This window comes from Lathamus discolor, chromosome 7, assembly GCF_037157495.1.
Source record: "Lathamus discolor isolate bLatDis1 chromosome 7, bLatDis1.hap1, whole genome shotgun sequence".
NCBI lineage: Eukaryota > Metazoa > Chordata > Aves > Psittaciformes > Psittacidae > Lathamus > Lathamus discolor.
In genome coordinates this window covers 18,689,782-18,704,089 of record NC_088890.1, presented here as the reverse complement: position 1 = coordinate 18,704,089, position 14,308 = coordinate 18,689,782, and the positions used below count along the sequence as shown (strand labels likewise).

The 14,308-nt window shown below is 44.3% G+C and overlaps 1 protein-coding gene across 3 annotated transcripts in view; it reads left to right on the top strand.

The window, feature by feature from the left end:
- Positions 1-14,308, top strand: part of CADPS (calcium dependent secretion activator) — a 210,575-nt gene that overhangs the window by 104,352 nt on the left and 91,915 nt on the right. For all 3 annotated transcript variants that reach the window (XM_065687841.1, XM_065687840.1, XM_065687842.1), the window contains exons 10-11: positions 6,846-6,954; positions 8,048-8,260. In XM_065687841.1, the coding sequence (XP_065543913.1) occupies positions 6,846-6,954; positions 8,048-8,260 (322 nt within the window). The remainder of the gene's footprint in view (positions 1-6,845; positions 6,955-8,047; positions 8,261-14,308) is intronic.

Here is a 14,308-nt window from a genome sequence, read left to right as displayed (position 1 = left end):
CCCAAACTGTTTATTGGGTAAGAAGCAGCAGAGGCCATAATGAAAGAAAGGCCTTTTGGGAGCATTACGCAGTGACCCTGTTCTTGAGCCGGGAGTGAGGGATTGCTTTGGTCTGTATGTTTCCTTTATTATGTTCTGAAATGAAGTTTAAAGTGCTGTGGCAGTCTGTGATCACCTGTAAAGCAACTACTATTGCTTTTCTCCAAGAGGTACTTCATTCCTGTTAGACCAAGTTCTTGGTCCTTTCTTCCCTATGAACAGGGATTCTCCAAAGGGGAAATCCTCTATCCTATCGTAGCTTTTCCCTGAAATAAACCTATTGGTACCCTTATGTGGAAAGGTTTGCAGGTTTGGACATGTATTCCCATGTCTCTTCCAAGGAGCCTTTCTTCCAGCCATTCTATGTGGTTGTAGTAACTTCTCTAATTTTCAGTTGCTGTCTATTCTTCAGCTTGCTGTGGAATTGAAGCTCTCGGAGTTATTCCATGTTTTGTCATGTTACTAGGTCTGTATTTGTCACTTGGCATATAAGAGCAGGATTTGGCCAGAAAAGCAATTCATTTGAATAAGATGAGCAGACTTTTGCCCCCAGAGAGTCTCTGTAGCCCACCTCAGAAATTCCAGCTACCACTGCAGCTTCTCTGTTATGTTACCGTTTGCTCAACATTTGGTGCAATGTAAAGTGTTCTGCCGTACATCAAATATAAACAAGAAACACTCTCTATGCAGTCCCTCAGATGTAGTTTGAGCATATTGAACATGTCAGCAGGCAATAAAGATGGAATAAAAATACTTTGCTGTCCGTATGTTTGTCATTTGCTTTTCATGCAATGCAAAGGATGGGTGCTGATATGAACAGGGATTGGCAGCAAAGGTGTTGATGTCCGGGATGCTCTGAACTCTGTTAAACTACAGACAGAAAATAACACCCGCAGGAAGGTGAGCTGGCTCTGTTACATAAAGAACAGACAAGGAGCAGCCCCTGTTTTGGGAGCTCACTCATCTGCACCAGTCTTCTGCTCACAGCAGAGCCAAGAGTTGGAGTCCAAAGCATGAAGTCCATTTGGGATATAGTGGTCTGGTCAGTTCCTGACACCACCAGGAGGAGAAGGCTGTATGTTTGGATGGATAATGAAATGTTTCCTCTCTGGTCACTTGTCTCTGGTCTTTACCTGTAGCATCTTCTATTGTAGCTCCTCTCCTTCTCTTGGTCATGTGCCTTCTCCAGCCCCTCTTTCCCCATTTCAGATAGATGCAGCCTCAGTTCTTTCAGTGCTGTTGGGTGGTACCGCTCTGCCTTCTGGCTAAGAATTCATTACCATGAATTAAGAAATTCATGGTAATACTCAAACTCTTCATAACTATTTCAACAAGGCACCAAAGTGCCAAACTGCATGGGAGGCACCAAGGAGGAAGGTGTTGATGGCAGTTTGTCTCTTGTGTTGGTGATGCCTTGCTGGTATGAACAGAGGCTTTGCATGCATGTGTGTATAGAAAAAGGAGCTCTGCAGGGAGGGTTCCCACTGCTACTTGGCTTGTGTAAGCCTGGAGAGAAGGGGAAAGGAGCAATGACTGCCTTGTAATTTGGGTGGAATAATCCCTCGCACCTTCTGTGTCTGTAGCTGCAAGGGTTGTACAGGAGCGGAGATGATTTGTTTGGGTGTAGTTGGTGAAAGCGGTTCCTTTGTGCCATTTCTACAACTGGGCCTGACCTCTCCAGCGTGTGCATTGCTGGGTGGACTTCTTCAACCCCTTGGGGAAGGTTTGCAGCATGGTATGGCTGGCAGAGCTGGTGCACATGCTCCTCCAGCATGCACCCGTGCGTTCAGAGGGGATAGTTTTCTCTCCAAATGAATCTCAGTCCTCTCTGCACGCTGCCCACCCTTCTCGTAGACACCCTTTGAGATGAGCAGCAGAAGAGCAGAATACTGATTAGATGTAAATTACATGGCAGAGACTCGTTACTTGCCTAATTTTAAATCCTGAGATATGCAGCGTGAAAGTGATGGCAGAATATGGCCCTGAGCTTGGATGGAAGTGGTCCACAACATCACAAGGGAGGAAAATGCTTCGTAAAGGCAACAGTAATGCCAGTGGCAGTGGTAAGCCAAAGCAATGGAGCAGTTTAGGGCAAAGTTCTCAGTGACTGGTTAGGAAAGAAAATGTACATCCATCACAGATGTTAGAAGTGTTTCCCAAGTTGCTTCATCAGCTGCCTGAGCACAGCATACACATTTCAGCCAGTTTGCCAATTAGACCCTTGACTGTGCAAAAGCTGGGATTTTTGATAGCTGGCAGAGCTTGCATTAATTCTTTGCAAAGTCTAATGTGCTCTACTGGCAGCAACACTGTTGTTGGTTCTGGTGGGTTTGCTGCTTTTGTGGTAGGAAATATAATGATTCTTAAGGGCAAGTGAATTAATTACATTGAGATTTCAGACTGAATCTTTTCTTCCCTTGTCATAACCCCATTTCTGTGCTCTGGCAGCATATGGGAAGTAACACTCCATGGTACCTGGATGACATGTCTGCTGAGTAGCTTGAAGCAGTTTTCAGCTGATTGTGTCTGATGGTGTTTGCAGAAGGTTGTTGGAACCAGATCAAATCTCTGCAGATTAAAACCAGTTGCAGTGTCTATGCCTGGATCTATTGTTCTGGTGACAGACTCCCTGAACTCATTATAATTTAGACTAACAGTGACAGTTCCTGCTTTTAGCAAAACTCAGCTGACTCTGGATAAAATGAAATTAAATGTTCAGTAACTCCAAATAACCAACAAGATTTGAAAATAATTCAGCAAAATTGCAGTGTGCAACACCAGCAGTCCTTCACTGTGGTCCTCAAATCAAGGTAAATGACCCATAGCTGGTCCCTATAATCATATTAAATTATGTTGTCAGTTAGACCCTTGCTGGGAATCGTGCATAGGTGGTGATTCTTGAGACACCTTGAGTGTTGATGATAAATGCAAACTGCTTGGAGCTGCTGGTTAGAGACGCTTGTTATACCTGGCTATGGTGTAACATGTCCCATCCGTACTCATATCAGATGGCTTCCCATCGCGCACTCCCTCCTGCTTGAAGGAAGAAGGTAGGACAACTGCTATGTGCAATTGTTTACGGCTGAACAGACGTGCTGAGATGTGAAAACTGTTGTTTTCACATTTTCTTCTTTAAGCTAGATTGTTTCCTCTGCTCATTTGTGTCAGGAAAGGGCTCGGGAGGCAACGTACAGCTGCAACCAGAGGACAAAGTCTCCCATCAAAGCGGAAAGCTGTATTACAGCTGGCAGTATCTTAGCACAGTTTCTCTCCCTTGGGACAAAATGCATGCTGTTAATCTAGGAAAGGTCCATTTAAGACTTTAACCCAAGTGGGGCGGTGTTATGTCAACAGTGAGAAAGGGGGAGGCGAATGACTGAGCTTGGAGTGCGAGGCACGACAGTTAACAGGTTTGAGCAGGATCCTGGGGAAAGCGGTGCTCGCTAGAGCAGGAGTCTCTGATGGAAAACAAGGACAAAGTCAGGACTGGTTAATACACATCTACTGTGTTTATTAATCATTTGGATTATATAGCTGGTGACAGAATATGGTTGAGTGCCAGGAAAGTCAGATCTAATTTAGCAGCTGGGAATAGTGAACTTTGGCATTTGTCTCCCGCTGTCTGCTTCCCCTTTCCTGTATTTCTTTGTCTTTTTTCCCCACTTTCTTTTCCTTCTGTTCTTTTGTCTCAATTAATTTCTCAAAGCTTTTTCGGGTTTTTTTGTAATGAACCAACCAGGGCAGCCCTGGATTATTTCCCTTCTTTTAGTTTCACCCAGTTCAGCTTCCTTAGATGCTCCTTTCCTGGCCCTTATTGAGTCCCTGGATGAAATCCCAGCTGCTTTGAGAGTTTGTCCCTCACTGGGCAGAGATTTCTGCTCTGTCTTCCTTCAGCTTCCTCTCTGTGTTTTTCCAATTACTCAAACCATCCATCTTGCCCATCCCATCTGCTCGCTCGCTCTCATACTCAGCTACAGTTCAGTGTGAACTCAGCAGGCTGTAAGATTAATTTCTGCTATTAACTGTTTCACTTGTTTGGCCACTTCTGAGCTTCTACAGAAAGCAGGCTCTGTAAAGCACAATGTTTCAGAGGACTGGTGAAAGGCAAGCTGCAATCTCCACTTGACCCTACAGTGCTGTTCAGCAGCCAAGCACAATTGTGACATACCGAGCTTTCTAGATTCTCTTTTTGTCGGGTTTTGCTTTACCACTGCTTGTGAATGGAAGGAGCCACTTCACGCTGGTAGCCAGGGCACCAGCTTCTTGCTGAGTCCAAGCAGCAAATGCCTTAGGCAGCAGGATAGGACAGACAGGCTGGTGTGCCAGTCCTTGAGGTCAGTAGTTCAAGCTGTTTAGGTGCAGGCGCTCTGCATGGCAGTCAGCTCCTTTTCTAGAGGCCATCAGTATCTTGTCTCCTCCTTCCAGCTTGATCCTGGCTTGTGTTCTGCCAGGACCTTGGGCAACCCTGAGCCTGGGCTTTGCACTTGAGCTGTGTGAGTAGGGAAGTAGGCTGACGTGAGCCCTGATGGGCTGTGGCTCATCACACTTGGTAGACCCACCTGCAGGTTTCTGTTAGAAACCTCTTATAATAATGATGTAGAGCAGCTTCTTCCAAAGAAATCATGTGAATGCTAACAGGAGAGACCAGTTTGTTTTGCTTCTGTTGCAGGATGGTTCTACCAAAGCCTGCTGTCTACATACCTCTTTTATAACTTTTAACATGAGAAGTATAAGCTCTGAAATGCCTGTGTGGGTTTCCAAACATCCCTGTTGTGTTGGTATGGTTGGCTTATTGATAGCGATGAAGAATCTTCTCTGGGTCCAAAGATGAGAGAAATTATTTCATAGGATCACAGACTGGTTTGGGTTGGAACGGACCTTAATGTTTATTCAGTTCCAACCCCCTGCCACGGGCAGGGACCCCTTCCACTGGAGCAGCTTGCTCCAAGCCCCTGTGTCCAACCTGGCCTTGAGCACTGCCAGGGATGGGGCAGCCCCAGCTTCTCTGGGCACCCTGTGCCAGTGCCTCAGCACCCTCACAGGGAAGAGCTTCTGCCTAAGAGCTCATCTCAGTCTCCCCTCTATCAGCTTAAAGCCATTTCCCCTCGTCCTGTCCCTTTGTACACAAAGAGATGAAATTCAAGCTTCAAGGTCAGAGAAGAAACAAAACTACTGAATGCATTTTACCTGTTACTATAGAGCATAGAAAAACCCATCAGTTGTATTAACGTTTTCAATCAGTGTCAGCGTAGGTTAGCACTGACTCACTTCAGGAATGAAATTTATCGCGCAGCCCCTGAAGTTCGGGCTGTCTAACACGGAGGAATCAAATCCTCACCGCTCAGATTGAAATCTCCAGCATCTTCCCATAAATAAATCACATTCAAGCGTTTATCCAGGAGGTGGCAGCAATATACTGCGAGTGTGAGTGAACGAGCGCTGCAGGAGCCGTCTGAACGCTGTGCTGTGGGGCACGGGGTTATTTTTAGATTCCTTCGCGTTAATCTTTTTAATTTTTTTGCCTTTTGCTATGCATTCAAAGTTCACAGCATAGAATAAGCACTGGGGTGCTCCTGCTATTGGTCTGTTACTTGTCAATCTTTCGTCAGCGCTGGTAGTTTTAAGGAGGATGCAAGATGCTTAAAGCATCACTTTTAGTCTTAACTCCCACAAATGTGTTAATGATAGAGTTTATTCTTAGGTGGCTTTTGGAGCTGTTCCTGGAGGAAGGCAGGGTGCAGGCAGGGCTGCTGGGAGCAGGCTGGCAGCTAGCAGAAGCCCGTAGAGGGCAGCAGTAAACCGAGCGCAGGCTGGGAGATGCTGTACCAAGAGATGTGTGCCCTGACTTAAATAAATGACATTTTATTAGGAATAGATGCCACCAAAATAGGTGCTGCATGTGTCTTTGTAGCAGAGCAATTTGTCTGGAGTTTGAAGGCAAAATGTCCCCAGCCCGGGAGGATTCCAGAATCTCCCGTCTTCCAGGACCTCTCCCAACTTCCCCAAAATGACAAGCACGATCCATTGCCACCCACCAGAGTTTTAAAGTTTCCTCCAGAGGTCAAGCAAATGTCCAGACGGATAAAACTACGTCAAGCATCCAGGATGTGACACAACCTTATAAAGTCATTTGAAATCATTTGACAGTAAATTTCCCTGTGAGTTCCTAGCCTGGGGTACGGAGAATCCTCTCCTCCCTGGATGAGCTTCTCGCCGAGCATCCAGATTGCAAGCACAGGGAGTAGAGCGGGGTCTTGATGCGGCCTGATGGCCTCCTAAAGGCAATGGGGAGCCTGGCAGAGCCCCCGCAGCTCAGTCGGCTTCCGTCAAGAGCTTGACATTGAATGGATCGTGTCATGCAGATGGTACCTCAGAGGAGTGAGAGCTGCCATTTACAGCACTGATGACAACAACTGCCGAGATCAGTGGGATCTTAAGATTGCTTTAATATGACTGGCACCTAGCAATTTAGCTCACATTGTTTGTGACAGGGTGTCACTCTTGCACTTGTCTGGGAATGAATGATAGAGGGTTTTAAAGCACGGAGCTTCCTCTTTTGGAGGAAATTAAACCGCTGTATGTACTGGTGCGGAGAATGAGATGCCTGCCGCAGCAGGGTGTGTGAAGGGAGAGCTTTCAAAAGCCTGGTACAAAGTTTAGTCTGTCTCAGATGGGCAATGACCAGTGTCAAAATTACCCCACCACCCCCAACCCCTGTAAACACCCTGTCAGTGTGCAGCATTGGTAAGTGCTTTGGATTGCCTTGTGATCACCCGGTGCCATCTTGGCTTTGTGGTTTTCTCCAGGTTAGTCAATATACATTTGCTATGTGCAGCTACCGGGAGAAAAAAGCTGAACCTCAAGAGCTGCTGCAGCTCGACGGATACACTGTGGACTACACCGACCCACAGCCAGGTACGGGGCTGATAGCTTGCTGCTGGTGCTCGCCATACTGTATATGGCTCGCAAGCGGGGCGCTACCTCTGCTTTCTACCCCTGATGCAGCTGAACTGTGATCAGCTTTATTCTAAATATCTTTGTGTTTAGATTCATCATTAGCTATGCATGACTTTACAATAAATTGGTCTAAGGAACTGAGCTAGGAGCTGCACTAGAGGAGGGAAAGACTCGTCTCTTTTGGGGAGCCTAAGTGAATTAAACACTTAAATCCCACTGAAATTTGATTGTGAACTAAATGCTCAAATCAAGGAATGATCCTAACCTGTGCCTTCAGATTATATTCCTTAAATAAAAGGTTAGTAGCTGTGCCTGTCTTTATGGTAGCAAATACTCATGGGACTAATCCAGCATTTTTGCCTGCCCCATTTCCTCTCTGATGGATGTGGGTGAGTGCAAGGGGAAGGGACAGAAAGCCCCCTGGTACCTGGAGGTACCTGTTGAGCAGTGAGACCTTTCTTCAAGTAGAGGAGCACCACATTTCCTTTATTTCAGTGGGGCAACATGCTGAGCAAGGTGATTCTCACCATGTCCTGGATAATGGTATCCCCAGTGGAGATGAAAGACCATAGTAGGTTGGTTGTCAAGACCTTTATTCTAGGTTAATTCTCATATTAGGGCAATGGGAAGGTGGGTACTGAATCAGGGCCAAGACAGAAATAAGCACATCATACAAGCACCTTTCGTGTAGCGTTAGCACTGATACACTCAGTTTAAAGGGAAACTTCCCACCGCATCCACTCAAACCCCATTTTTAATGGGGCTCCAGTGGTGCAACTCACATGGGACCTGCACAGACAGGGCTGTAGGTGAGAGAAACAACTCTATTTGTGTTGGGGTGCGTTTTAGTAACTGCGATGCAGAGGGTGCTCCCTGGGGACCTGGTGGGCTGTATTGCGGGTGAGTTTCGGGAGGGGAATGAGCTCAGCTGGGGGCAGTGCAGGGCTGGCTGGGGATGCACCAGGGGCAGCTATGGGGTGGGAAGTAGGGGGAGATCCCCTTGATGGCCCCAGCGCTTCCGAAACTCCATTGTTGCTTCCTCTCCTGCCAGGTTTGGAGGGCGGCAGAGCATTCTTCAATGCTGTGAAGGAAGGAGACACGGTGATTTTTGCAAGTGACGATGAGCAGGACCGTATCCTGTGGGTCCAAGCCATGTACCGAGCTACCGGCCAGTCCCACAAACCTGTGCCGCCTACCCAAGTGCAAAAGCTAAATGCTAAAGGAGGAAATGTACCCCAGCTAGACGCCCCGATCTCTCAATTTTGTAAGTAAATAAGTTCTCCCAGAGAGCAGAAGTCTTTGATGGGAAGATTTTCTGTACTGATGTAAATCAGTTTTCGCACACGTGTTTCTGACTCCAAAGTGCAGTTTTGTTATCATTAAGCTGCTTTTTCCATCAGTGGATCCAGTTGAACTGTGTGTTTAGCGCAACCAAACCCAAGAAACAAAATTCCTCAGGGAACTCGTCAATGGGTGTTTTAAAGTGCAATACTTGATGGAGGAGAGGCTGGGATCTGAGAGCCTGAGACCCAGCTTGCTTTCCGCAGACACGCGTTTCACCCCCACACAATCAACTGCACACCCAGATCAGAGCGATTCATTAGCGCCATTAGCTGTCTATCAAACACATCACGTGCTCAGAACTACAGGTGCAAATCTTGCAAGTATGAAATGCACACACAAAAAGAGGTCTCCTGTTGAATATTCAACTGTAGGAAAGCATATGGTATTTTTAACAGGTTGCTTTGCAGGCCAGTTAGATGTGAATTTAAAGCAATCATCTTTTAAGTCGTAGCTATGCTGCATGTCCTGTGCAGTGATACTCAGTTTGCTTAATTTGAAATTTAGAACGATTTCTTTTGTCTTGCAAATGTAATTTGATTATAAACCACACGAATGCCTCCTCGTTCATTTTTCCTGAAGGTCTCCATCACACGTCTGGAGCCCCTTTGTTGTGTAACATGCAGCAATTCTGGCTAGTTTCAGCAAAATGTAAGAATTGGTATCATTAAATATAAATAAAATAAGGAGAAAGTGTTAAATATTAGCAAATTCTTCGATTGAGATCAGATTTTAAAAATTAAAGTAGCCTCTATAAAGCTGTTATGGAGTATTTTGTTGTAAGAAACCTAGAAAATCTGCCACTTGTTTATGAATATCATATGACTGTCTTTTGTATTGGTTTAATTTCTTCATGTCAGTATAGAAAATAACACTGCAAGACATTCACCTGTACTGTCACTGTTATGGCAGAAAACCTCTGCTTGCTGCTGCTTTGTTGTTGTATTTTGTATCCTCCACGTGCTTTGTATATTTTGGACTCCCTTCTGCCTTGCATTGCTGCTGCTGTGAGTGAGACGTAGCGTGATGCAGCGTGGCAAACCTATAGTCAGTGTTTTCATTTCAGTGACCCTCATCCTCTTCATCCCAGTAATGTCACTGACTTTGGGGGTGCAAGATGTAAAGGATTGGGGTTGGGAAGGAAGAACACCTCTCAGAAAGCCAAAATGGGATGTAGGAATTGGCCTCTTGGAAGTGGGGTGTTTACTGGCTGTGATTAGCCTCTAGATCAGGCTGGGTTGTGCTGACCTCAGAGCATTCCTAGGAATTGTATGTCCCTCTGCCCAGAGTGCTTAGTCAATGTGTTCTTGGAAATCACACGCACAGGTCCTTCTACTGCTGCTTTTTTACATGCTAAAGCCTTCAAAGCTTAGCAAGGGAGAGCGGCAGAGGGGTGCTGCTGTGGCTCCCTCGCATAACAAGTGATGTTGAAAGATGCTGTTAGCTGTGTGGTTGATGCTCTTTGCTTGTCCCAGCATGATCCCTGAGGGTTCAGATGAGAGCAGGGAGAGAACATCAAGCTGGGGAATCACCTTTCTCTCCAGTCTTCTCCCATCCCTGCAGACATCAGGCCTGGAGGATTTTTCTGCTGGGTAAATTCCTGATGTTTGCGAAGTTTTCACTTTTCCATACCTGTATGTGGGGTTAGGTGAAGGGTCCCTTTCCCAAACACGTTGCAATTGCCTGGCAGCAGCTGTAGCAAAGTGTGCCGGGAGTTTGGGGAGGGAAAGGAGATGCCTGAAGCTGTGGACCTTCAGATGTGTTGTCCCCATGCCCTGCCAAGCACTGTGTGCATGGGGAGAGCTTACCCCCTTGCTTAGGTTACCTGGGATGGACAAGGGGCAGCTGCCTTGTCCTGGTCAATTTGCCAGGGAGCAGCAAAGTCGGTCCCCAGCACTTCGTGCTCATGGTCCTGGAGACAGCATCGGCCTGGCTGTGCTCAGAGCTGGAGAAATGCCACAGGTTTGACCTTTTTTTTCCATCTCACTCGCCTGCCAGAAAGCAGGGATCCCTTATCCTTGCTTCTGGTGGAAACAGCAGAGATTTCACTCCATGGTCCCTCTAAGGCATCTGAGGGGGTCAGTGAGTTTCACTTATTCTCGTGCCAATACCAGTTCCAAATCCATATCATTTGGTTTGTTTTTATGCTACCACCCTCTGCCCATCCACATAAGCTGGGCAGCTTCAGGCTCCCCTTTTTACTGCAAGCACCAGGAAGCCCTTCTTGTTGAGTTGTGCCAAAGCCTGGAAGGGGGAAACCAGTCAGCTCATCAGTCAGATGTTGACTTGCTACTTCAGCATCTTCTGGGCTAGGGTGTTTTGTCCTTGGTCTTCCTTCCTCCTCCTCCCTTGGATCTAGATCCCTCTGACAGCTCTCTGCACAGTACCTTCAACTAGAAGAGGAGGAGGGCAGCATGCTATAGCACACCTTCATCTCAACAGCAAAGGCTACTCATTTTCCATATTTCTATGTTTGTATGTAGCAATGCTCGTTGCAAAAGTCATTGGGCACAGCAGTTAAAGAATCAGAAGCAGAAGTGAGTCATGCATACCACACATGATGGCTTGTCGGGAGTCTTAAGTGCACAAGCACGTATCTCAGCTCCTTCAGTCTTGAAATTTAAACATATCAAGTATTGCATTTTTAAAAGGGTTTTGGTTTGTTATTGGGGTGTTTTTTTGGCTTGGGTTTTTTTGGGGGTTTTGTTTGGTTTTGTTTTTTTTTTTTTTTTTTTTGCTTTGAGGTTTTGTGGGTTTGGGTTTTTTTTTTGCCTGCAGAAAGGTAAGGACTTTTGTGAGACATTTTATTCTTGTACATTTATCTTTCTACCTGTCATGTTTTTTGTGCTTATTTGAGGCTGTGGTGAATGAGGATGTGCAAAGAAGTAAATGTTAGGCCATTTGACGAGTAACTGTTGTTCTAGCTTTAATGTTGTAGCAGTCCGAGATGGCACATGCATGCACATGCAGAGAAAAACCAGCCCTCCGCTCCCATGGTGGAGCTGTCTGTTAAACAGAAACTCAAGAAGAACATATTTTGCTGTTGGGAGAAATAGTGAATTCATGTGGTTCCCACCTCGTTTGACTTGGTAAATACCAGCTTTGAGCAGCACTCAAATTCTGATCCTGATAGCAGCACTTGACCTGGAAGTGAACAGACAGCTCCGAACCAGGGTGGAGTTTATTTTATTTGCAATTTAAGTACTGACAAACAAAATAGATCCTGCTCATCATTGATTTTTGTATGACTCTACAATTCCTTTTATGTGGGTGAACAATACCTGTTAGAGTGAAAAGTATCGCTTTTTTTTGTTTTGCTGCAATTTAAAAGAGCAACTCCATTCACGCAAAGCTGTGCTGTTCTCCAGTGTTCGCATTATCAAAGCAAAAACCCAAAACTGTTCTTGTTTACTGTTGGAATCATGCACAGTATTATAGTCAATAATGCTGCCAATGCATATTACACCTTTGGCAATATTTAAGCTTCATAAAAGTGGTTACTTGTCTGAAAGCACCAGTCTTTGTTCATTCTGTGTTAGTGATGCATCCAACAAAATTCCCGAACATGCTTCAATGTTCTGCTCTGTTTTTGTTTAAACCCCTTTCTTTTCCACATGAAGGATTGGTCTGTACTTGTTTTACATTTCACTTGTGGCTATATTTCATTTCTTAATGTCTTGTTTATATTTAATAACTGTTAATCACACCATATACAAAGAGTTGGTTGTTTTGAGAATGTGTAATGATTTGTTCCCCCATAATACGTAGCGAGGTTTATTGAGCTGCTTAAGAATTTTTTCAGCTGTAAGTGGTTTTTATTTTGTTGGTTGGTTTGATTTTCTTTTAAGTTTCTTTTTTCTTTTTCATTCTTTGCTTGAACCCAAATATTTAGCTGCTAGGTTAGGGCTCCTGTCTGCTTTCCTGAGCCTTGTTGCTAGTCTTTATGTTATTCTGGTTTGTTCCTTCTTACCCTGCTAACTTCTAGCTGGACTCAAGGGTAAGTGCTTCCCTGTAGCTAGCACAGCTCAGATAATCAGAGTAGATTATCTGACGTATGCAATGTGCTTTTTTTTTTTTCTTTCTCTTAAATCTTTCTCATGTTTAGATTTTGTAGTACAAACTTTCCATGTTATTTTCCTGAATTGAGGTTTGAAATGTAAGTTTCCATACTGAAATTGGGATGCATGTGATGTTTGCATAATTGCCTTCTCTCCCTGGCTTTCACATTGGCATCAAGTGATCCTCTTAGTAAAGCCAATCATTAACATTTCTATTTTTCATTCCAAGATGTAAATATTAATTAACATCACAATAAAACTGTCAATAATACCTTCTTTTGTTTCATGGAATTTACATCTAGTTGACTGCTTCCTGCCTGAAAACAAATCATTTTGCACTCTGACAATATCCTTTCTCTCCGTGCCGATGATTAGCTTGGTGCCGTGCACCAGCATGCAGGGCTTAACCATGCACACCTCAAAGCACAGAAAGGTAGGGCAGGAGACCCCGAGAGACCTAGATGAGGTGCAGGACTCCACAGGAGCCCCCCCAAAAAGCCCTCTGCACATGCCTTGTGAAAAGAAGTCTGAGCCGTCAGGGTTTGATAGTTCTTTTTCCCCTAAACTCAGTAGGGGATAATCTCAGCAGCAAGTGGCAGCACTCTGGGTCAGGTTTGGAGATACTGACCCTCTCCAATTTAAATACACAGAGGGGTGCTGCTGTTCCCTAAATGATCATAAATTAATGTTTTCGTGTGGGTCTCGATCACCAATCAAAGCAATGCTTGTTAAAGAATAACCCAGGGGAATTATTATTTTGCTTTTTCCCACTGGAATACCCACTTTGAAAAAGATAAAAGCCCAAACTGATGCTGTAAAAGAGCTTCTCCTTAGTCTTTGTTCAGCCTTAAAAACACCTGGTACAAATCCTTTATTGGTGTTAAAAGCTATTTCTCTAATACCTGGTGAGTGCCTGCTTTCCTTAGGAGGGAATAGCATCAGTGGGTCATGAGAGCTGGCAAATATGTATCCGGAGTATCTGAATGCAATTATGAGAAGGAACAGGCGGTGTCATCCCTCCTGGCCATCAAACAAGACTTCTTTTTGTTTCTTCTTCCTCCTTTTGTTTCTTTTCTTCTTCCCTTTTCTATTTGTGTGTGAGTATGTGCGTGTGTGTATAACTATCCCCTGGGTAGCAGGCAGAATTCCTTCTCAGCAGACACTTTCTTTTTTCTTTCTTTTTTGTTTTTTTTGTTTTCTAAATGTTTGGATTTCCAAAGAGGATTCTTATCAGACTTTACCACCAAAAAGCACCAAAACCATAACCAAAAAAGTTCAATTTGATGGAAATACAGATTTTTGCCACTTTGAAAGAAAGAAAGAAAGAGTGAATGAATGAATGAACTTGGGTCTGGCAACATTACATGTATTTGCACTACAATGCATTGCTATCCTTTTAGATTCTTAGTTTTGTGCTTTAATTGCTTTACTTTTATTTCTTTAGATAGTTAGAGATATCATGAGAACGCTGCTGTGTCTTCTGTATTGTCAACTTGCAGATGCTTCATTGCAGGAATGCAGAATTAAACTGTTAATTCAGTTCTCACATAACTTGCATGAATTTAAAGCTACCCTGTAAATCACTTCTACGTGCTTTAAGAAGCATGGGACTCTACCTCTAAATTCACAGGTTTCTGCAGTCATCCAATTCAAAATATTTTTAAATAGATATAAAGATGCTGTGAAACAATGTTTTTTATTATAAATAGCTGTTCTAAAACTGTGCTTTTAACTTGCCACACAAGGAAATATGTAAGTGCATACTACAAATTCATATTCTTTTAACTACTAAACAGATAACTTAGATTTCAATTCAGTGCTTAGTGTGTCTGGTGATTTACAGGAGCAGTCATAATCGTTTATTAGAATTGTAACTCGAGCAGAAAATAATTTGTTTGCAGCAGGGGAAAAGC